The sequence below is a fragment of the Oenanthe melanoleuca genome, chromosome 3 (assembly GCF_029582105.1).
Source record: "Oenanthe melanoleuca isolate GR-GAL-2019-014 chromosome 3, OMel1.0, whole genome shotgun sequence".
NCBI classification, from domain to species: domain Eukaryota; kingdom Metazoa; phylum Chordata; class Aves; order Passeriformes; family Muscicapidae; genus Oenanthe; species Oenanthe melanoleuca.
Genome location: NC_079336.1, coordinates 71,130,705 through 71,155,459, shown reverse-complemented (window position 1 = coordinate 71,155,459; position 24,755 = coordinate 71,130,705). Strand labels below are relative to the sequence as shown.

Here is a 24,755-nt window from a genome sequence, read left to right as displayed (position 1 = left end):
TGTTTCTAGGATTTCCACAGAGTTGACTTGGGAATTACATACATTCAAAATGGAAACATTTCCTTCAAACGTGAGTCAGTTTGAGGTGGTGCACTGCAATAGGACACTAGACTGTGCTTTGCTGCCCTCAAGCTGATGGATATTTAGCTATATAATAATCTGCTGTTTTGCAGAGCTCAGAAAATGTTTTCTGTAGAATGGATTCAAAATATTCTACATGTATTTGAAAGCTGGAAGGCACTTATGAAAAGCTAAATGAATCTCACAAATTATAAACTATCTTCTAAGTCTAATGATTTGTCTTATGCTCTGTCTTTCCTTTACCAATTATTCAGTCAAGTGGGTTTTGTCTTCCCATTAAGTTTAGAGATCTAGTGAACAAATAAAAATAACTGTAGTACCAGACGTTTCTACATTTGCTATTTTTTTCTGACACGGTTTCGAAAATTAAACGGAAAGAATTGTTAAGTGCTTAAGTACCGTGTTGTGGGTTTACTTTAACACAGTTTTGTACTGAAGTGAAAGACTGCTAATATTTCCGAACTTCAGGATTCCAAAATGTAACACTATATTCTTTGGGCAGCTGTGGGAATGGGCGTGGGGCTCCAGCAGTAGCTCCCATGTGTTCAGCAGAAGTGGGGTGGGATGGACACCTGTCCTCACAGGCTTGGCCAAGCCTTTAGAGCATCCCTGAAGAGTCGGTGCGCATTTTACAGCGCCCTGCTTCGCTCCCTGGGAACATTCCTACTTTACGAAATTATGTGTCATTATTGGACTTCTCTTCAAGAAAAATTATAAGCAGTTCAGCGTGGAAAAAAATGCCGCATGTAGTGCTGCAGAGAAAGCATTAAAATTTACAAAGCTTTATATTTCTTGTTTATAGAGCAACAACGAACACGCTTGTTACGAAACAAGGCTGCAGAAGCCCCTTTAGGTGCTGTTCAGTGTCAGAGCTGGCGGGCGAGGCCTGGCCCGGTGCTGCCCTCAGGAGCTGCCGGAGCGAGCGCGGCCGTGGGACGGGGCTGTTCGCGGCTCCAGCCCCAGCTCCGAGTCCTCGAACTTTGACCGGCTCCGTGCTGTGACCTCTCCCCTGGGAGCCCTGGGGCTGGGCCTGCTCCAGTGCTCTGGATAAAAACATTTTCAATATCTAACCTAAACCGCCCGCGACTCGGCCTTATGCCGTTCCTTTGGGTCTGTCACTGATCACCGCAGAGCGATCACGGCGCGTCCCTCTGCTTCCCCTCCCGAGGAAGTTGCAGACTGTGTTGAGATGTCCCCTCAGTCTCCTCCAGGCTGAACAGACCGAATGAGCTCAGCCGCTCCTCGTACGGTTCCTTGGGCTCCAGCGTGGCGGGAGAAGGGGGGACACAGGGCGGCTCTGAGGAGCGGCTCCGCTCCCCGGTTCAGCCGTTACCGCCGCCCCCGCTTTGAACTTCCCGCCCGCCGCCCGCGCTGCGCGTTCGCCGCCGCAGTTTCCAGGCTCAGCGGGCAGCAAAAGCATCGGGTGGCCGCGGCCTCTGTGCGTCCTCTCTCGGGGCGGTGCTGCGGGCGGCCTCTGGTCCGGCCCGCCCCGCTCCCTCGGGCCCGCCCTAGGCTGCTGCCGCCGGCGGCGGCGAATCTGCCGGGCCGGTCCCGCCGCTAGCGCGGTTTGGGCGGTTGTCAGGGAGAAGCAAGATGGCGGCCGCGGCGGCGGAGGAGGACACGGAGCTGCGGGACCTGCTGGTGCAGACGCTGGAGAGCAGCGGGGTGCTCAATAAGATTAAGGTGGGCGAAGAAGAGCCTCCCGCCGGCGGGGAGCGTTGGCCGGCGCTGGCGGCGCAGTGTGGGAGGACCGAGGCTGCGTCCCCTCTCGCTCCCGCTTGCAGCCGGCGTTCGCGGCTGCAGCGCTCCCTCGGCGTGGCGGCCTGGCGGCGGCGCCTGCTTTCCCCGCGGTGCTCCGCGGCCGCTGGTGGGGCCGGTGCGAGGGCCCGGGCCTGAGTCGGGGATCCCCCGGGCGGGCGGAGCGCGGGCCCGGCTGCGCGCGTTCGCTCTCGGCTCCGTGCGGCCGCCAGAGCTCCCCGCTGCCGCCGGGCTGGCTGGGAGCTGCGGGCAGCGGCGTGGGGCGGACGGGGTGGCTGAAGTTAGCCCCTCTTCGCTACGGAAAGCCCTTACGGAACATTTCCAGCGGCAGTTGTGGGTCGCTATTCGAGCACTTGTTCTTCAGTTGTGCCTTGAAGGCTTGCCAAGTCTGGAAGCTCTTTGGGCATACTACCTGCTTGCAGGGAACAAACAGCGCTATGTTAAGAAAATATAGGGAAGATAGTGGAGTGCACACTGCTAATGAGTCTGTGGTGCAGCCTGAGCTTGTGTCAGAAAGGGTAGGATTCTTGTTCAAATTAAAAGCTTCCAGGAATAATTGTTCCGTATCACATAGAGCAACACCGGTGTGAAATCCTAAAAATAAATGGGTTTCTTTCAAGGCCAGAGGAGAAATGAAGTGTAGCTTTCATATCAGGAATGGCGGTGTTTATCCACAGTGCTCTGATTTAAGTCTCCAGATGTAGATGGTCGTTGCTGATATTTCAAGAACAGTTCAACAACTTAAGTGATTTATGGGAGTGAGAGCATCTTTGTGTATGTATTTTCAAGTTTACTGTATTTTGAACTTGTCACGCTTTTCAGCAAAATAATATCCAAAACCATGTTGTTCATCCCTTTCAGGCTGATGATCCTTATGCATGTTCTGAAAGTGAATGAAGATTCTAACTCAAGTAATTGTGTTCTGAGTAGTGAGACCATTAGTTCTAATTGATGTCAGAGAGGCCTTTTGGGCTACCTGTTAACCATTCACATACTGTTAAATGATGCAAGTATGGTGATAGTAAAATTGTAATTTTATAAAGCGTAGCAAGGCAGTTGGGTCACATTGAGCTCATGAACTGTAGTTTCTTAATTCCCACCTTGTGTAATATGTAAATTTTCATACTATAGTTGCCAGTCCATTGAGTTTTATGTGAATAAATTTATTTCAGTTCACTATTCTATAATGCTTAAAGTGTGCCGTATCCAATGCTGTGTAAGGTGCCATTACTGCAAATTAACAAATGACTTAGAAAAATACAAAATGCAGCCTCCTTGAGACTATGTTTCTCTTTAACACAAGGCGTTACTGTTGAATGACTGGTATGCTTATGGCTAAGGCTCTTGACTGGAGGAGCTCATGGTGGTTTTTTCTTAGCTGTAAACTTAATTGGCATGTTAGTTTGATGAGTGTTGATTGGTAGTGTTAATTACTTACTGATTTTGTTCTGCTATTACCTGACAAAAAACCTGTTGCTGGAAGAGTTAAGCTTGAACAGGGCCTCTTAAACTATCATATTTAAATTGAAATTAGATTGTACCATCTATTTAAAAAGTTGCAGTCATCCTTTTATTAAAATTAATTAAACTTGATTTTGTTTAATAGAGTTTATCTATTATGTATCAATATTTTTTATTATGTGGTAAAGCTGAACACGTTATCAAAACTGATGCTTAATTCATACTTTAGAATGAGAACTGACCACTTTTCAAGATGGATGAGGATAGAAAGCTACAATGAAGTATTTGTGATTCATTGAAGTAGCTACATTAAGGAGAAAAATACGTGGTCAGTGTGTAGCTGCATTGCTATAAAGCACTGGAAGGACTAGAATTCAAGGGGAATTATTTCAGCAGATAGAATGTATCAGAGTCACACATTTTGTGACATAATGAGAGCAATTTTTAGAAAGAAACTTATTGTCATAATTTAGTTCTCTCCTAAAACGATTTTATAGTGGCTTGCAATTTATTAGTTTATTCTTATTTTGAGATTAATTTCTTGGGTGCATTGGTGTTGATGTAAATTATTTAGCTGAAAAAATGTTACTTCTATGACATTTTTGCAATTTGTTCATGATTTTTGTATTTGTCTTAAAGTTTGAGCACTGGAGTAATTAATAAAGTAATATTGAGAAAACTGGAAGTTGTATAAATGTATAAATTTGCTGCTTGCAGTTGAGAATTTCCTATAATCTCTATCCTGCAATATGTGTGTGATATATATACACATACATAAATATATGTATATAGTACAGTTGTATACTATATACATAGTTTGTTGATCATTGGAATGAGTCTGATGAATGAAGCTGCTTTCTAATGAATTCTGCAAACACACAATATAACTGTAGATATTTGTATTTTGGTGAAAATTATCACTGTTTCCATGTGATAGTGTACAAATAGGGTGTTCTGTCTTGAAGAGAATGTGATCTTTCTCCTAGGGAAGCTGTCGTCATCTGAGCAAGAGAAGCCATTACACTTCTTGTGCATTTCTTTGTTATTTTATTTTGTTTTGGTTTCTATATTTTAATCTCTGGCTTTGGAATAATTTAAGTTTATATTACCTGAATTTTGCATCTTCTCTGGAACTTGCTGTTGCTACAATTACATACATGAAGATCACATACATCACTAATGTCATATACCTAGTAAAGCTTTTGGCCAGGTGGTACCGCTAATTTCTTACTAATCTGCTTCAAAACCCAGACAGCTAAGGTATGGGCAAGTGATGTGATGTTAGAGAGGATAAAAGTACTATTTTTTAATGTAAGCATGTGCACAGGTCAGTTAAAATTGTCCTATTTACTTTTGCATTTTCGATCCATGTACAATAATGAGCAGTGCTTTTAAATATCTTAGGATTATTAATTGTCACAATGAGCTTACTGTGCACTGCAGTGTAACCTCCTGTTTTCTGCATTTTGTGATATATTTGTTTTGAAGCAGTTCATACCAGAAAATCAACTGTACAAAGGAGACAGAATGAAAACAAGAGCAAGACGTATCCAGTGGTTATTATAAGAGATCATCTTGGCCACTGATGTGCCTACATCCTTTGAGGTGTAGACATGTGTTTGAAGTTTACAAGTATTTTCCTGTTGGAAAACATTGTCACAAGTTTTGTCTTAGGAAAATCAGATCTCTTGTTTAAGTCCTGGACAAATCTATTCTAGCACGATCAAAGACAAATACTACCAAAAACACCCCCAGAAATTCCATGGACATGCTAAGCATTACACATTTTGGAGTCTGCCAGTGGAAGCTAGTAACAAAGTACAGGTCCTGAATGGTCTCTGTCTTATCCTTTTACTTTTCATCCAGTTTCTGCTATGTAAGGTGCTGTGGATGGCTTTAGAAGCATACTGCTAAATCAAGCCAATAACCTTGTTAATCTTGGTGCTTGTTGTCTTCCTATTAAAAGCATATTTCTGAATCAGATAGGCATTTTTTGAGATGCCACCTAAAAAGTATATTTGGGGAGCTCTCCTTATAGTAAGAACTGTTATCCTTCTTTCCAGAGAACTGCAGATTAAGGGAGCTGTTTTCATGGCCAGTACTTAGGGTACATGCAAAAGGGTCTCTATTTGGAATAGGGTAAGCTTACCCAGGTTCTAAGAGGGATACTGTAGTTCAGTGCAGAAAACGTGCTTTTTTCACAGACTTCAATTTCTGATTTATAGTACAACAACAGTCAGTAAAAACCAGTGTTGTCTGATGAGCTGTAAATGCCTGGGAGGAAAACAGGAAATTTAATTTTGTTTCAAAACACTGGCCCATACATTTCTCTAACACAGACAGTATTTGTCATATACAATGATAGCCTTACTTGTTTTAGCCAAGTTCAGTGAAACCAAATTGCTGTTTCATTGACATGAGCTCTTGCCTGATAAAACTCCTTAGGGGTAGAAGAGAATGGGTATCTTTCATAGTATGAGAAAGAAGTCTGTAGGCTTCATGGATGTAAGAGTGATAGACACTTACTCATCGACACCTGTCTCTGTTGACATAACCCAGTTTTATTGAAGAATTAGAAAGAATATGGGTGGGGAATTAGGATGTCAAGCTTTGCTCTGCTTTACTACTGGATGGTGAATAAAATTATTTACAGTCTATTTGGATTGTGTTGGATACTGCTAGCAGAATGGCAGTGTGGAACAGGGAAGTATGGAAAATGACAAGAGCAGATTGTAACGTATGAAACACCTATTGGGGTGGTGCCAAAAGCTCCTAGGACAAGGAGAAATGCAATCTGTTCATACCCATTAAAAACAAAAGAAGTATGAGAAGAACACTGTAAGTGGATTATTAATCTGTGTATTTATGTAAAATTTCATATCTTTTGGTGGGAGCAAATTGCTGTGGCCGTACCTGATGATGGTGATCTCAATCTCTGGTGTTCAAGTTCTCTGTGACTGGCCTCAGGTCCTAAAAAGTCTACATGGCATTGTCCATCCTACTGGTTTAGTATGATTCATTTTGTTGGCCTCAGCTCTGTTATTGTTGCTTTTTACTTCTGCATGAAATTGAGAATTGCTGCTTTAACCTCACACAAATTCTAGTGTATGATTCTTTGTCTAAATTTACTGAGATATTTTGAGAATATTGTGTTATGGTTGAGCGGTACCCACGTCAAAGGATGAAGTCAGTGTGTTGCAGTAGTGTAAACTTTCCCTGTGGGGACAGTACAGGAATGTGTAACTTCAAACATTGCAATGCTGGTAGGATAGGAGGGTCGATTGCAGGGCTTTATGGTATTCTAGATGATGCAGGTAAGATAAAGGGAGGTGTAAATACCAGTGGCATTGCCTTCTGGTGGTCAGCTCCTGACTTTAGGTTTATTAATTGGACACTAAAGCAAATAAAGGTGAACCAGCTATTCAAGGGGAATGGGAACATGTGAGAGAAGTTGACCATGTGTCATTAAATAAATAGGAAAAGGAAGAAAAGCACCTCCATTAGTAATTAAAAGCTGTTGGATTGGACGTAGAGGAGTGGAGCAGGCAAACAATCCCAGTTAGGTGAAAAAAAAGTGGCAGTTTGATATTGTTCCAGAGTCTCAGAACAGGTCAGACTCTGGATTAGTTGATGTCCTGGCAATTACTTTCAGACAACTTTATTCTCCAGTCCTGTGATCCAGACCCTTAAGGGGGTTTGCCCCTACCCGCATGCATTAACTGGTGTGTTTTGTTTTGAACAGTTGTAACAGCCAGTCAGGAATGTTTTGTTATTTTTGTTATCCTCTTATGTAAATATGTTTGGTTTCTGTAGCCTAAGTGACAAAGAAAGCCTTGTAAGTGTTTCAGATTTCTGTTAGTGAGGTAAGACTAAATAAACAAGTTATTAGCTGTTGGTTGCAAAGTTAAATGAAAACTGATTTTGTAGGAATAATATTTAAGTTGGTGGGATGTGTAAAAGGTTTTACCAATTGACAATTAAAAAATAAATTAATTGCTTATGAGATTGAATGCTGTATCCCAGCAACTGAAAAAATGTGATTGCAATGTCAGTATCACCATTGCATATAATTGTTATAAGCTTTTTACTCTTCTTTTGGTGAGAAATCCTTTTAGGTTTTTTGCATTGTATTTTGTCCTTCAATTAGGTGACCAGAAAGGAGCTTGCTTAAAAAAGAAGTTTGTTTTTCCCATCAGGGGTGTTTGGGTTTGGGTTGTTTTATTTGGTTGGGTTTTTGTGGGTTTTTTTTTTGGTTTGTTTGTTTGAGTTTTTTGATTTTTTCTTGTTGGGTTTTTTTTGGGGGTTTTTTTGTTGTTTTTTGATTGATTTTTTTGTTTGGTTGGTTTGGGGATTTTTTTGCATTGTTGGGGTTTTTTGTGGGTGGGCATTTGCTTTTGGTTTTTTTTTGGTTTTTTTTTTTTTTGGGTGGGGGTGGAGGAACCAGCTACTTCAGTTTTAGTTACCTCTTGTAATATATATGAAAAAATCCAGGCATTCTTCATATTGGTCTTATTCTTAGTTATGGAAATAAATATTTCTTTTAAATTCTGCTTTTTTTTTGTGCTGTTGAGAAAAGTTTAATATCCTGTCTTTTCTAGTTTATTACTGCAGTGTTATCTACTGACTTACTTCAAAATGTTAGATTAAGAGTTGATTAATCTGGCAAACTAATTCACCAAATGTATGCTGTCCATTTGACGCGTTCAGTGAAAGCAGAAAAAGCTGTAGTGCTTATAAAAAATTTAAAAAGTAGACAAGGCTTAAGCTTCAATATTCAAAGTAGTCCTTAGAAGAATCCTGATTCTTTGTAATAATATATTTGAAATTAGGTAGATAAACCATTACTATCAGGACTATTTGAATGACTGTGATCATGTTCTTTTCCTTGAGAAATTCTGGGGTTTTGAGTGTAATCTGACAAGAAATCATAGCAATTTGTATGTCTTAATGTTCAGTTCTTAATGGGTTATTTCAGCCTATTTGTTCATGTTTCCTGAATGAATTGTAAATTAAGGGTAGGTGTTCTGGAACTGCCTGAAAGAGATGGATGTTTAACTCTCAGAAGAAACTAATAGGAGATAATTTAGGTACTTTGAAATCTTTTTATGTACAAAGAAATAATTTAGGAAGTCTTGTATCAAATTATGCTGCCCCCTGCCTTGTTCTCAGACAAACTATTATTTGTCTGCCTCGAAAAACATTGCCTGTAATCTTAAGTGTTTTAATTGCACTGATACAGACTACAGTCCATGCCAAGTTGCTTGAGGAGAAACAAGTAGCTGTAAAGCTACTTGCTAGCTCTTTGCATCCTATTTGCTTAGGAAAAGAAGTGCTTGTAGAAATGCTGTTTGTTTTGTTTTTTATTCGGCAGGCAGAGTTACGAGCAGCTGTGTTTTTGGCATTAGAAGAACAAGAGAAAGTAGAGGTAAGAGAACCTTAAAAAATAAATGAGAAAAAACATCCTTTGTGTAGAATTAAATATAATAGCTTTAATACTTTCTATTTGTGAAATGCAACAAGATAAAAAGATGTATTTCTGCATAAGATTCATAAAGGACGCCAAACAGGACTATCAGGGTGTTTCCTGATGTTTAAAAATAGGAATTGTTGAGTAGCCTTTTGAAATTATAATTTTAAGTGTCTGTCTCTGCTGGGTTTATATGGCTTCTGTCCAGTTGACCAGAATAGCTAATGTTTTCTCCATCAAATACATCTCTTAAAAAAGATATCTACTTGACTGATCAAGATTTTTATAAAATTGGAATAATGTATTTTGAAGTTGAAAATATTATATTGAGATGCTTTGACAAGTATATTTCGAAAGCAGTTTAGTCCAGTAAAATGCCAATGCTAATGCTTATGTATTTCCCATAAAAATGTTACAGGTTTGCTTCAGAATAATTTGCTTTAACACTTAAGCATGAGTTCTCAATAAAGAGATGGATTATGTACTGATACTTTGGCAATATATTAATATTAGGGGAATGAGATACTGATTCATGATTGCATAACAGTACTGCTGTGGTATACAGATACCAGTTTTGTGAGCTCTTCTACTGCCAACCTTGCTTCATTTCCTCTGTCTTTCATTTTCTAGAATTGGGAAGTAGAGTGCTGTATGTTCAGCCTCTTTACTTCAAAAGGGGAGGAATGGAAAACTGTTCTATTCCTCTGCTGGTTAGATGGTTGTGTTCTTTCTGGAAAAATGCTTAACTGAAACAGGCAATATTGGGATGTTAGTAAGGATGGGAAGTAGCTATTCTATTATATGAGATTCCATATTCCAGAAACTTAACATAAGGTAGCTGAAGAAGATGTGGTGGAAGAGTGATACAGAAGAGCAGTGCCATTGCTTATTGTGAAGCTTTATGGGAAGGATGTTGTAGATCACCCAGAGAATAACCTTCCACACTACCTGGGGAGTAGTAGCAATAGTTCATGTTAAGAGCGATTTGCTACAGTACGTTTCAGCTCACCATTTCTCAAAGAGCTTGCATGTATCATGATATTTTAAAATTACACTGACGACACTGGTGACATATAAATACTTACCACTACTCTAAATTCTTAAATATTAAGCAAGATTTTCTTTTTTCCGGTAGCAATTTCTTGTCTATTATCATTTGCAACTGTAGTGATAAGTACCTATATCTGATCCTTTCCTTACCCAGGATATCCATTCCATCTTAGGAATGGCATTTAGAATTTGTTTTAAAAAATCAGAAATGACTTTGACAATCCCAGACATAACATATTGATTTATTTCTGTTTAAAAATTGAAGAGGGCAAATCTAACAAGGGAGAAAAAAAAATTTCATAATGTCTTTGAAGGTGTTTTAATTAATAGAAGATTAATATTGATTTGTGTTCTAATAATTAGCATGGTGCACACACGGACCATTAGCATGGTCCACTACTTCATCTGGAAGATTTGTAAATTCCCATTTTTTAGAAGGTTGGACTGACTTGCCTTAACATTTGCATTATATTGTAGGAGCAACTTGAGAAGTTACCTGCTTAGCTTACCCCTTCAGTCATTAGATAAATAAAAATCAGTATGCTATTAAGAATTTTGGTGAAATTACTTTAGTTCTGAGACAAGTTTAATTTGCCTAAATAAATGTATTGTATATAGCTTTTACTTGCACTTGTAGAATTCACACAAAAGTAGATTTTTAAGAAGTGAATTGCACGGGCGGGGTGTCATTATACAGCAGAGCACACCAAAACACTAGCTTGCTCTGGTTTTCAGGTTCTTGCTGTCATGTAGATGACATTAATTGCTGTTTGGTTTTTGCTTTTTGACAGAACAAAGCACCTCTGGTAAATGAAAGCTTGAAGAATTTTTTAGGTACAAAGGATGGTAAGTTCCTTGTTTAGTGTATACTTTGCAAGATAATAAAAATAAGAGTCACAGGATTAAATCTTTGTATCTTAACGGTGCAGTTTCCATTACATTAAATATGCTTTTGTTCCTTTCAGATGTCCTAATTACTACTCAATCAGAATAGAATTAAACCTAGAATTTTTAAAGTTAATATTGTGGAAGCTGTATTTTTAATTAAGGTGATTAAGGCATTAAAGTTAATATTTGACGATGCTTTATGGTTGTGCTAACTCAGAGACATTCTAGACCAGTAGAAACAGTAACCCATGAAAACTAAGAGTAGTGGTACAGGAGTGAACGCGCACATTTGGCAAATGTCAAAACTGTGTTTTTAAAACATCTGAATAGTTAAAAAAATGGCTGCACATGACTTTTATAAGCAGTCTGTAATACTCTTGCAATATGACTGGCTTAAATGATTTTGATATGACAGCCAAGTTCAAGATTAGGGAGTTGGTATACAAACTTGAGGTGATAGTTTGCTGAATGTCTGACTGTCCATACTGTGAAGCCATATGTGCTGGTGTTAATGTTAAATCATTGAAATGAGATTTGTTTCTGTCTGGTGTATTTTAACTCTTCTCATTTTCTTTTTAGGCCGCTTGGTAGCAGGTCTTGTTGCAGAATTTCTGCGGTTTTTCAATCTTGATTTTACTTTAGCTGTTTTTCAGCCTGAATCAAGCACAGTAAGATATACTGGTTTTGTTTATATGCAGTACTCACTGTTTGAAGTGCATGACAATGAATGCAGAAGCTATGGCAGATTTGTTTAAACCACTTGCTTGTTTTTATTTAAAATATTTTTTAATATTTTGTCTGTAATAGGTACTTAGTGTCATGAAAATACATTTTTCAGGAAAGTGGGCTAATATGAATATTTCTCTTTATCAAAATCAGTGCTAGATAATTTAATTTTGAATTAACAAGCTGATAATTTTTGCAGAATCATATAATAATAAATGAATCCTGCACACCCCTGCAAATTTTTTGCCACTAACTTTACTATGTTATATTATTAAGTTAGTATTGTTACATGAACATTAAAATAATGTCAGTCATCTACTCTGAGAGAGACGTCAGTGGCACAAAGGACTTTGGGCAGATATACTTGACAAAAAGCGATTGAATAGAATAGTTCATTTGGGAGGGACTTACAGTGATATGTGACCCAACTGATTGCTTTAAGGCTTTAGAGGGTTTCATCATCTTTGTCCCTTTGTCTCTTTGTATGATATTAAGATTTTAATAATAATTTTGGGTTTGAAGCTGTTTCATCTCACTGCAGAATTTCTCATTAAATCTCAAGTACTTTTTTTTTGTTTGAAGTCAGTTTAAATAGTTAATATATTAAAAATCCGGATTTTTTTCAAATCAATCAATTAGTTGACTTCTATTTCTCAGAACCTCATGTTTCTTTTTAGTGGCTTATTCAAAGAAAATCCCATATGACTTTGTTCTTTGCCAAATATCCTTAGCCAAATTAGTTGCTAATTTATTACTAGAACACATCTGTACAAAGATTCATGTTCGTGCTACCAAATAGAAACAAATGAAAACAGCCAACTTCATGTTATGTTGCCACTCACTCTTGGGAGCAGTGCTTCATTTGCATTGTAAAGGCATCTTATGCTCTTTGAAACACCCCCTTCTGTTTTCCAGTAAATGTGTCCATTTCACTTACTGCAGAGCATAAAGGAAATTTGCCAAAGTTAAATGAGCTGGCCAAGACTGCTGTGTATGGTGCTGAGAGATTTGACTTTGTCTACTGGCCTCTGTCTCTGAGCAGTTACTTGTACTGTCTCTTTATCCAGTGTGCTTGACTAGTGGTGGCTCACTTCAGTGTTTGCTTGACCTGTGTTCTGATAAGAAGTGTCACTAAATGATCATAAGAGATCAGATGAACTGGTGCCCTTTGCAGTGTTGCCATCTGGGCTTGTTAACCGACCTGGGTTTGCTGTAGCATTCTGCTTCTCCTATAGTGTGAAGTTCAGTTTGAAAAAGTGTTGTTGGGGTTCTTTTTTGGAGTTTTTTGGATGATTATATATATATATATATATGGATATATATAGATATAGATAGGTGTGTGTGGCACTTAGGGACATGGTATAGTGGTGGACTTGATGATCTTAAGGGTCTTTTCCAACCTGAATGGTTGTATGATTTTATTACTTTAGTCCACCAATAGCAAGACATCATAAATAATCACTGTTTAGTTCAGGTAGAGCTGTGTTAAATGAGACTTTTTTTATATTACAGAATTTATCTTGTTTTCTGACAGTTATTTCGATGTTTTTTTTCTATTGTCCCCCCAGCTAAATGGCCTTGATGGTCGAGAAAACTTAGCTCGAGATTTGGGAATTACAGAAGCAGAAGGTGTTGTGGGTGGTCCCCTGTTGTTGGAGGTTGTTAGGAAGTGTCAGCAGAAAAAGACTTTAGGTGGTGGAGAAGTAAGTAAAAATAACTTGAAATTTCTTTCTTTATAATTCTTTATAATTTTGTTTTTAATGATGAGAAATAAACTGAAATTATGAACACTTGACTATTTTTGTACTATTATACTGTTTCAGATCTTTATTATATTATGCCTTCAACTTACAGAGATTAGAGATAAACCTTATCACTATTACTTTTAATTCAACCCTAGGGCTCTTCATTAATATCCTACTACAGCATAGTAGCACAGTGTGAATCTAGATAAATGACACAGAACACTGTGTCGCTTATTTTCTAATTTTTGGTGTGGTTTGATAGCACTTTTACCTGTACCTGTTTTCCTTGGCACACATCTAATTTTAATGTGACCTGAAAAGCCTCAAATGAGTTTTGTCAAAAGCTTTAAAATTCTACTGGAAACATATGTACTTAAAATTACATATATCAAAGTATTGAACTACTTGAAGGCAATGACAGCAGCATTTGAATGGAATAGATACTTAATATGTTGATTAAGTGACTCAAACCCAACTAATAGCATTTGATTGTGATTTGAAAGAAAGTTCTCCACACCCAGGATGCATTCAGTGTCCCAAAGAAAGCTTAAATTCAGGAGTAGCTGTTATAGACTTCTTGACATAGCAATTTTCTGTCACATGAAATGGATGTTTCCTTGAGCCGTTGTATTTCCTTGGGTTTGATCAGGCTGGGAATGCCCCAGGAAAGCCAAGACCCGTGTGGCTGGCCAGACTGTTAGTGTCCTGTTATGGTAACTCCACTGAGCAGTCCACTCTATTGGAGGGTGTTTAACTGACTTGCTGAGAGACATGTGCCAGCAGTGTATTGGTGTCAAATCCCGTAGTGCGATTTAGAAAGGAGAGCCCCCTCCAGGATCTCCTGACTCTCTGATTTCCATAGCAGCCATAGTGTGTGACTATAACTTCCCAGTTTTCTCTAGTTCTACCCTCAGTTGTCTTCCTGGTGTTAAGGTTTGCATACTGTCCAGGTGAGAGGATGGTAGCCTTGTTTCTTGTTGGATGCAATTATCATAGGATCAGAGAATCATCGAGATTGAAAGAGACCTTTAAGGTCATCAGTTCAAGCATCAGCATAGCACCAGCACTGTAACTCCTAACCCACAGCACGCAGCACCAGATCCAGATGCCTCTTGAACACCTCCAAGGACGTTCACCACTCCACCACCCCTCTGGGCAACTGTTCCAATGACTGGCCACCATGACAATGAAACATCTTTTTCTGATATATAATCTGAATCCCCCAGTTTCATCTTAAGGCATTTCCTCTAGACCTCTCACTGCAGGCACAGTAGAAGAGACTATATCCTACCTCACTATAACCCCTGAGCCTCCTCTTGTCTAGACCAGCTGCCTCAACCATTCTTCTTAGGACATTTTCTAGATCACTTCATGGATCTCACTGCCCTTCTCTGGACATGCTCCAGCACCTCAATATTTTTTCTTATGTGAGGGGCCCAAAACTTAATGCAATAGTCAAGATGCAAGCTCACCAGTGCTTTTTTAATACAAAATTAAATATAAGTTTTGGTAAGTGCTTATTTGAAACTTCTTAGGTGGCTCCAGTTCTTAATGACAGCCAGTGCCCCACATCGAAATCATCTGATGGACGGTCAAGTGCACACTCTATACCAAATAAGGTAAGATTGAATATAATGAAAAGCTTCATAACATACATGAGATGAGTAAAAGTGAGAACCCCTGTGGAACTGCAGGTATGACAGCATTCACTTAAATGATCTGCAATTTCAAAATATTTATTCCACTCAGCAAAATTTTCATATATGATTCCAAGCAAAGATGAACTGTTGTGCTTATACTTTTCTGGCATGGCATAGTACAGGGCCCAGAACAGAAAAGTAGCTTCCCTTTTATTGTAGTCTTAAATTTCAAAAACAATTCTGTTCCTCTAGGATAGGAAATAAAAATATTTTTATTACTGCCACTTGTGGGTTAAGTACCTTTTCCTGCCCTAGAAAAACTGATCTACTGCCAGCGATTCAGTGTGATTCTGTGACTGAGATAAAATAGCCTTGGTATGAAAAAGACCTGCCAAGGTAATTTTAACTTTGATGGTCTTTAGTTTGAAAATTTGACCTCAGCCTTCTGAGTGAAAGTTAATGACTGATGAAAAAAATACTTCAGACAGTACAACCTGCATATATATTGGCTGGATTAAATAATACTTTTTGTTTTGTTTCAAAACTGTACTACTGTTAGTTTGTAGAAGGGAAGCTAATGTAGTAAGTATTTTACTAGCTTAATTTTAGTAAGTCTAGGAGAAAGTAAAAATAGCAGTACTCCTTGCTAGGTAATGATATAAAAACATTTTTCTTTCTCAGCACCTTGATTATCTAGGTAAATTAGAATATTGTTATTGTCCACAAAGCCATGCTAAGTTACAGCTTAAGTTGTATGACTTGATGTTAAAGGTTGCACATGGAATTGTCCTTGCATTCTAGACTGTAGGTCTGAGCCATAAGCATGAGAAGATGGTTGAAAGTTATGTAGTTTTAAAGCCTTGCTTTTGTCATTTTTGGTTTTAGTATTTGAGAGAATGTGTCAATAACTCCAGTTTCCTTACGCTTATTGCTTTAAAACCTAACACTATATTGCAGAGATTACCATTTAATATGGAATTCAGAGTAATATTCATGGGTTTAAATTGACTTCTTTTGAAGGCAATGGCTATAACTAAAAACCTTTGTAGAGATGTTGCAAAATAACACGGATAAAGTGTAAGAATCAGTCTGTCTGCCAGATTTCTTTATTTGATAATCAAGATATTTTAAAATGGTTTGCTTTTGTAATAGAAGTGATATAGATAGCATAGCGATGCACAGGATGGAATAAAATATTCTAATAGCAGTAACAATAAATAACACTTTCTAAAGTGAGAAAACAACTTTTTTCTGGTGTGATTCTTGATTATACTAATGAACTTACCTCAAATCCTGAAAAGTACTAGTAATATTTTAAAAAGTGATGCTAAGTGTATGTTAATATGTTGTGCATTTATATATACACTTAGTGTATTACATGACACGAATGCTTACTGCAGTCTTTATCTTTCAAGGCTGCTGAAAACACTCAGAGTGATACAAGTGTCTCATCAGGGGAAGCAAGCAAAAGAAGTATTCATTTTCTGCCTAATGAAACAAAACTAGATCCTCAACTAGAAAACAAAGACTTGAATACCAAAGAAAAAAGTGATCCAATTGTGGATGAAGATGATGTAGAGGGAGATTCTTTCTTTGATGACCCTGTACCCAAACCAGAAAGAACTTACAGCTGGTAGGTAACGTGGATGTTCTTCTTAATACATGGTTTATTTTGTCCTCTGAATGCTTGCAGACCTTTGAGAGCTACTAGTTATTTGATTATTTGCTTTTGTAAGTGTTCAGCTCTGTAACATTTAGTTTCCAAAATATTAATGTCTCTGGTTTTGTTCTATTCCATGATTCCGTTCCATTCCATTCCATTAGCAGTGTCCTGTGGGATCTCTTGGATGTACCATGAATGGAAGAACCTGCACTTTAGGGTGCATCAGTTAGGGTATCTAGTGTCCCCAGCCTGTTTCTTTGGTGAAATGAACAGGTATGAGGCACAGACATCAGTGTTTCTTCTTTCAGCAGAGCTGCAGTGGTGATTTGTACTGAAGGAAGTGGACAGTGATAGGGACAGTGCATTAAATATCAATATGGCTTTGTAAGGAATAAAAAAAAAACTCTAAACTGGCTCCACAGACTGTAATAATAAGGAAAGTTTTCTTATGGCTGAGGATTTTCTCTTCACGTTGCAACACCTTTTGTGTTTTCAGTGAAGTGTTGTTACTTCTGCATGTGCCGATTTTGCAGATGCATCTGAAGCACATTTTTTATTGTTCATCTGTGGAGTCTGATGGCTGAAAAATGCCCTTTGGAGCAAGAGCTAGTGACTGAACTATACAGCAGCTTTGTTATAAAACTGAAGAACCTGTCTTTGCGTTATCATGTTGAGTTATTTTGAAGCTTAGCTTAGATATCACAGTATTGAACAATGCTTCAGGATCATTTCTTGGTGATCTTTTGCTGTACTCAAGTAGTCAGAGAATTGCACTGGCTTAGCAGACATTAAGAAGGGGTTGCAGAATCATTTGTAAGTCACTTTAACAGTTGGCTTTTCCCCCCAGCTTTGCTGACAGTGGGCAGAGCAGCATAAGCTTTTTTGTATTACTGCTACAGTAGATGCTTAGTCTTAGAGAAGGATCCTTCTGGTAGAGCACAAAGTAATCATGCCAGGTAAACCTAGTAAAAACCAGGTCTCCCTAGTAAATTAGTGGACTCTTTGTGAAAGATTATTTATAATACAGCTTTTGTTGGATGTTTTTTGTTGGAGTAGACTTTTTTTTTTCCTTGAAGAGCAGTGATTGTACTCTGGAAAATATTGTGTGTTACAACTAATCCTTCCTTCTTTTCTCCTTTTCTTATTGTTAATATCAAGATTAAAACTGCATCTGAGTGCATTTACTCCTCCTTACCCAAGAGCTCATCTAACTGGCCTTTAACCAAAATAACCATTGTAGCAGGTAGTCTAAATGATAAATTGGGTAAATTAGAAAAGTCTGTAAAAACTTTTGCGTAATAATAATATTTACAAATTTCTTATTTTTTGGGCATTTTCATATGACAGCAAGGGAAATTTTCTTTGAAAGTCAGATTTCTTCTAAAAGACAATCCAAGAAACAGACTAATTATTTAGTAAAGTAAGGATTTTTTTTTTTCCTAGTAGAGAAACTTCCTACAGAAAAAGTTGCTTCTGGATTATGTGTCTGTAGTAGAGTCCCGGTCCGTGAGTAGTATTTTGTAGCACATAATGTTACTGTGATGCAGCTATTCTAATAACATCCCATAATAAGGTTTGCTTCTAGCTCATTTACAAATGAGCTAGAAGCTATTTCTAGCTGAGCTATGTGTGCTGAATTGATCATTTTTACCTTCCTGACAACACTTCTAGAGAGCAAAAAACCCCCTATATTTTCCAGGTAGAATCCCCTTTGTGTTATTTTGTGCTGGTGTGCTCGAGTCCCAAGGGGTAGATAAGTAGGATAGCTGCCAGCATTGCTTTCTTGGCAAAAATGTAGTTTCCTTATGGAGATCTTGCCTGTTCATTTAAGGTGGGTTCAGAGCAAGCAGTTGCTAATGACACTGTGAGAGATGATCCAGCCACTCATTATCTCTAGGACTCTGACCCATTGTTCAAAATTTTGAAGCAGTTTAATGTGTGATGTTACACATGATATGTTGGTGGTCTAAATATAATGAATGATTCTAATGATGCCCATTATTAATAGGAATGGAATCAAAATAGCAAACAGTTCTGGCAATACTGAGTGTGAAAATCTTGGTCTCTTTTGTGTTTCTTCATCCTTTACTTGCAAGCAGGATTTGAACTAGGTAGTAGCCAAATGAACTTTAACATGTGGTAAGATCTATCTTCCTATAGCCAAGAGGTTTTCATTCTGTGAACTGACTGCTCTTAGAATTAATAACTTCATCGGATGTAATCTCTTTAAGATGTAAAACAAACTGATTTTTATCTGAATCTTTTTTCTTTTGGCTGCATTTACATGTGGGGATGATGAAAGGTCCCTAGACATAAATAGTGATGCTGATGAAGGTGCTCTGTCTGTGAGAGAAGACAGGCAGAAGTCTTTGCATGGGTGAGAAAGTGGCTTTCTCAGTCAATGTTGTGGTTGTCACTTGTCACTTGAACTGCCTACTGCTTTTAAGGTTGCAGTGTGAATAGTCCTTTTCCCTTGCTCTTTTTTGCTGTATTATTGCTGTTATAGTTTAATGGCAATTTAGTAACAGAAAAAAAATCCTAATTATGCATATTTTACAGCTCTGTGGAGTACTTATTTATTTGGTTTTTACAGGAAAACTGAGGCTAATAAAGGAGGAGGTCTAGCATCCCTTTCTGATGCACCAGCTCTAAAAAGTGGGTTAAGCTCCCTGACTGGTGCACCTTTGCTAAAGGAGTCTGACAGTAAGTTTTCATCTATTTTTGTGTTTTGATGATTGTAGAAGTTATTTCTGTAATGAAATGAATGAGCTACAGGTTCAGATGGAAGAACAATAGAGTATGTGGCCCCCTTCTGGTTGTAATGTGCTTTACAGTAGTGCCTTCTTAGTGAATGATGGCATATTGGTTTGGATATATTGTGCTACCACTGGGGCTTTTTATGCTTTGGAGCATGAAATACTTATCTTTGTCCCTTCTTTTGTGTGTGTATATAAAGCAGTATATAATTCTACTGCTCAGTTTTAAACTAAAATTGGCTTATTCCTTTATATTTTTTTAAATTGTTTGTACCGGTTCTTTAGGTATTTGTTTTCATTTTGTATATCTTTGAATAGTGGGAGATTATTACTGTTTACTCTTCAAGTTTTTAAATGTTATCAGAGTTTAACTGTGAAATTATAATATGATATTGCCATACTATACTATAAAAGTACATTAGGTTGATATAGAAGAACAGTTGTTATAAATGGTTGGTTTGTATGTATAAGTGGGATCTTACTGACAAGTGACAAGTCAAATTTCTGATATAAGTGCTTTTGTTTACAGATTTGGATAGAAACTCTGTTTTAAAAGACCTGCGGTTGGTGAATGCAAAGCTGGGATCACTAGAATTAGGCAAGTAACTGCTAAACATGAGGAAGTTCTGATATTTTTGGTTGGCCATAACTGATAAATTCTGGCCCAGCTTTTTAAAGGAATCTGAGAAACTCAAATATAAGTATTGAACTAAAATCTTCAGCTTTTACTTAACGTTGTTCTATTTAACATAGATTGAGATGCTTAATGTTAAAAGCGAGATGTGATCTAAAGAAATACAGAAAAGTGAAAACTGGTGTCTTGTGGGTTAATATTTTACACATGGAGCAAAAATTTGATTCATTCTGTGCATGCATTTACTAACACCAAGTGATGAATTTTGTTGTTGAGATTTCTATGAAAAGAGCAGGTTTATATTTTTGGTAAAAGATAGCCTGATACTGATTTTCAGGGGCACATTTACTTGCCCTCCACACCTTTGAAAGTTGGTGCAATACGAAGAAGGTGTGATGGAAGAATTCTCTCAAAATAGAGCTGTCAGGCATTTAAGTTTTGTGTTCAGCAGTGCAGCTAACTTCCTGAAGATGTATGTTCAGTTTTGAAGCAGTTTATGTTAATAATACTGAGATTAAATAATGACAAACATAACTCATCTTTCTAATCAGTGTAAGCAATTTAATCTCCTCCCACTTTTGCTGGTCATCAAACCATGTATATTGGTGCAGGAATAGACTGGGATTTTTGAGTTTCCTGAAGAGAAAACTTGTTTGATTAATACATTTTAAATCTTATTTAGGAAATGAAGATGATGATGAATATGCTGATGACTTCAACAGGTAAGAGAAGAATCATATCTCAGTAGGGTATTACTTTTTGCTGTATAAGCATATCCCATAGCATATTTGAATTATTTCATAATATGGCAGACAGTCACTATCACTGGGATCTGCCAGTGTTTCTGAACTCCATTAAACTTCAGTTTGCTATTTGAATAGATTTATTTACAGATTAAAAAACATCCAAATCTTTTTTGTTTTTCTTTTTGTATAGGGATAATGAGTTCCTTAAAAACTACTGCTAACTTCAGCATGATACCATGTTGGGTTGTTTGGGGAAGGGGTTTGAGGTTTGGTTTTTTTCCTGAACCATGCACTTAATAATGTTTTAGCAATTAATGCAATTAGTAAATAATTATGTTGTATACTGAGGTATTCCACTGAAAAATAAAGCATCATGAGTAGTCAGCAATAAATATTTAACAACCTCTTGCTTAGGATGTGAAGGTACTGGTGTTGTAAAGGCCTAAGTATTTCTCAGTATTTATTATAGCTTCATTTAGGTAGAAAACCTTTAGTTTTTAAGGAGTTTTAAGTAACTTCAAATCTAACTTGCTAGGAAGTGAAATTCCAGCAAAATGTCAGATAAAAAGTAAATGTCATACCTGGATATTTGCTAAGGAAGTCTTATTTCTGTCATACCTGGATATTTGCTAAGGAAGTCTTATTTCTGTGCTTATGGTTTTCTTTCTCTTTAGTACGAGTCATCGCTCAGAAAAAAGTGACATCAGTATTGGTGAAGAAATAGATGAAATTTCTGTGGGAACAGAAGAGTCAAATGCCAGTGATAAAGTATGATTATTTTAAAATTATTGTTGTTCTTTGTATTCTTCTGTGAAGTAATGTGCTGTTACCTTTAGTTCTTAGGTTGTATGTTAAGGTTCTATTTATTACATTCTGTTTTTACACTTAATATCCTTGCTAAGTTAGATGCTGTATTGATTAACAAAATCACAACAAAACAAAAACCCTTCAACAGTTATTCAGTAGTGCAACTCACAGTGTTTTTCCAGTTGTGTAAAGTTTATTTGAAGCTGGTTCAGTGCCCAACATATAAAGGTTTACCCCGGTATCTCAAGATCTGTCTCAGTACCTCCTCCTAAAGGATGGTGTAGTGTCAGTGAAAGAGCTTGAGGCCATAAGGTATATGTAGGAATGCATGGTATAATATTTACTGTTTTTGTCATTTCTGAGTTTGCAATTTTTTTATTTTCTAGCTCGAAAGCATCACACAAGACCTTACCATTTCTCAGTTAAGCGACGTTGCAGATTATCTAGAAGATGTGGCATAAAATTGGACAGCTAAAATCTTTCATTGTGCTGGACAAGAAGACTGCTGTGGACTATTAATTTCAGACAATCACCTTTTGCTGGAATGTCCACTCTCTATTTGTGCCTTGTGTTTCAGAGACTGTAGGTGAAGAAGGTTTTTAAATATTCTTAACAAGAACTAAATGAAATAGTGTGTTCCCATTTGAGTCTGATACCAGAATTACTTTCTTCATTTGGTTCAGCCAAACCTCTCACAGCAGGAGGTGGATTTTCCAAGAAGAATGTCCATTGCTGGCAGTGGACATAATGAAAATCAGTTGGTAAGAGAACATCGAGAAGAGGCATGTGGCTTTATAGTGAACTTGCACTGTTATTTTAACAGTCAGGTTTTTTTAAAGATAACCAAAGCAAGAACCTTCAAAGGTAGTGGTTCAACTCACACTTCTAACACAATCTTGTCAAGGCAGCATGTAGTACATGTTTATGGCAACTCTAGCCACAATACCCAATTACTCCAGACTTACTTGCAATCGCTCTTTTACAGACTCTTCTGAAAGTTGGACTTTACCTTTTTTAAAGGCATATTAAATTGAGAGTATCTAAACTCTTAAACCTAAATTTAGCTATATTTAGGAGCTAAATTTAGCCCTAGTCTTAACTCAGAATATTCTTGTTTCAATATGTTTGTCAGACCATTGATGTTAAGACCTAAGCTGTTTTTATGTGTGATGATTTCATCAATGTTATCTGTTGTTACATCACGAAAAGTAATTTTGTAAGGATCCACAGATCAGTAACCAAATCTTATGGGGTAAGTTTTTAACAGTGTGTAATGCTTAGTGGAGCTTTTATTTTTGAGGGTTCTTCATGTGCTGTAAGATCACTTTCTTTCTTGGAAATATTTTAAATAAAAATAAGCGCCAAAAAGTGAAACTACTAAACTTCTGCTTTTCAGATTCTGACTGCTGTACAAAGTTCAATGCAAATATTTAAAAATACCGTACTGAAGACGTTATGGAGACTAAGTTCTAGCTAAGAGTGAATTCTTGTATTTTCGTGATGCTCTTGCAGAACAGTGTCAGTCATGTCAAGGTTGACAGTTCTTCAACAATACTGTTGTAAGTGGCACTGCTATAATGTGTAGGTCATGGACATTTGTAATACTGAAACATAACTTCAAAATGTGCACTTTCTGAACATTGTGAACACATCTGGAAAATAGACATGTAAGCGAATATAAATTTTATTTTAGCATTTTTTTCTTTTTTTAGGATTTGTAATTTTCTTTTTCAGGAGCACTGTTGGCCTGTCATCAGTAGTCAGCACAGTGGAAGTAGTATGCTAAACTAAAGCCATTGGTTAAGCATATAAAGCTGCTACTAGCTCTGGAAGCTGATCAAAATATTTTTTTGCACTGGGCCAGCAGGCCTGGAGCAGTGCTGGGAAGTTACATAAATAACATGATGTAAATCATTACATAAATGATTTGAGAGGAGACAGCAAAAGTGTGCCTTTTATTTATGTGCACCCCAAAAATAGCCAGCAAGAAAGCATCGGAGTATTTAGTCTTGGTGTTAACTTTTAACTTTGTGCCATATTGTAGCAGCTGAACACAGAGAAGAATTTTTTTCACCCCAAAAAGTCAATGTGCCAAAACTTCAAATAGGAACCATGTTGTAACATATGATGTAGCCTTTGTAAAAAATTCATTTAAGGGTAGGGGAATCTGTGCCTCAAGATACTGTGTATGGAAAAGTTTGGATTGGACTTTTTTCCCCCCTTTTTTACTTTCTTTTTTTTTTTTTTTTTTTTTTTTTTTTTTTTTTTTTTTTTTTTTCTTAAGAAGAGCATCTGCATGTCTGAAGGAAATAAAATTCCACATGAACAGTTGTTTTCTGGCATTCATTTTTAAGGTGTATGGAATAATGCAGAGGCAGTGTTGTTTGCTTTCTCACATGCCTTGGGAAAACATGATGTTCCATTATCAGTTAGCTATAGGATATGTGGCAATTTATCATACCAAAAGAAACAAAAAGTTTATTAAAATATTTCTAATTGCATTTGAAGATGTGGCCTTTTCATTAACTAATTAGATATTTTTAGTGTTAACATGACTTGTGTTAACAGCCAAGTATTGTTCTCTTACCTTGGGAGTTAATTGGAGACCTTGCACTTTGGCTCTAATTGAAGGAAATACCAAAAAGTGGTACGTCTCCATGCTGTTCCTCCTGTGAGCTTTTACTGAATTGTGTATAATAATTCAAATTGTATAATAAAGCTATTGTGCTGGCTAAATCGTGTCTTGAGATTTGTTGAACCAGAAATCTTAATATTTAGATAAATTAAGGGAGCTCTGTGGGATTTGAGGGGTTTTTGTGAAAAATGCTTTTTATTTAGTCCAGTCTGCAATTGAGAATCTTTTTAAGCCCAAAAGGATCTTTCAATTCCTGATGATGAATCTGGGTAAGACCTGCCAGAATTACATTAAGTGATATAAGCCCAAGTTGTCAGATGGTTTATGATTCAACAATGAAAACAAACCAAACAATCTCAATTGGCAAAATTTTGCCTTGTTTGCCCTTGTTAGAGGTATTTAAACAGAAGTGACAAGCTCTCTTGAATGCCTTTTCACTGTACATTTCAAACCATATTGTTTGGTGTTTCACATAGGCTTCTCCCAAAAGGATGAATGTAGTTGAGTACCCCACCTCAGATGTAAGAATTGACAACCAGAGTCTTGTAATAAAGGATGGGAACATTTCTGTGAGCAGAGAAGCGAGTGTTGGAGAGGGACACTGATGACTGCTCTGTGCTCTGTGTAAGCTAGGTCTGGTCTTTTGTTAAATGCTCTGTAATTTTTTTAACAAATTCTATGGTTTTTCAGAAGTAAAA

General features: G+C 37.3%; 1 protein-coding gene across 1 annotated transcript; it reads left to right on the top strand.

Moving 5' to 3' along the window:
* The first annotated feature begins 1,602 nt into the window (after nt 1-1,602).
* Nucleotides 1,603-24,158, top strand: CEP43 (centrosomal protein 43). Its single transcript, XM_056486878.1, has 12 exons — nt 1,603-1,764; nt 8,672-8,725; nt 10,609-10,663; nt 11,285-11,373; nt 13,000-13,134; nt 14,712-14,795; nt 16,232-16,449; nt 19,073-19,182; nt 19,765-19,833; nt 20,552-20,591; nt 21,290-21,383; nt 21,809-24,158. Exons 1-12 carry the CDS (start codon nt 1,675-1,677, stop codon nt 21,881-21,883), a joined length of 1,113 nt encoding a protein of 370 aa, XP_056342853.1. The 5' UTR covers nt 1,603-1,674; the 3' UTR covers nt 21,884-24,158.
* The last annotated feature ends 597 nt before the right edge of the window (nt 24,159-24,755 follow it).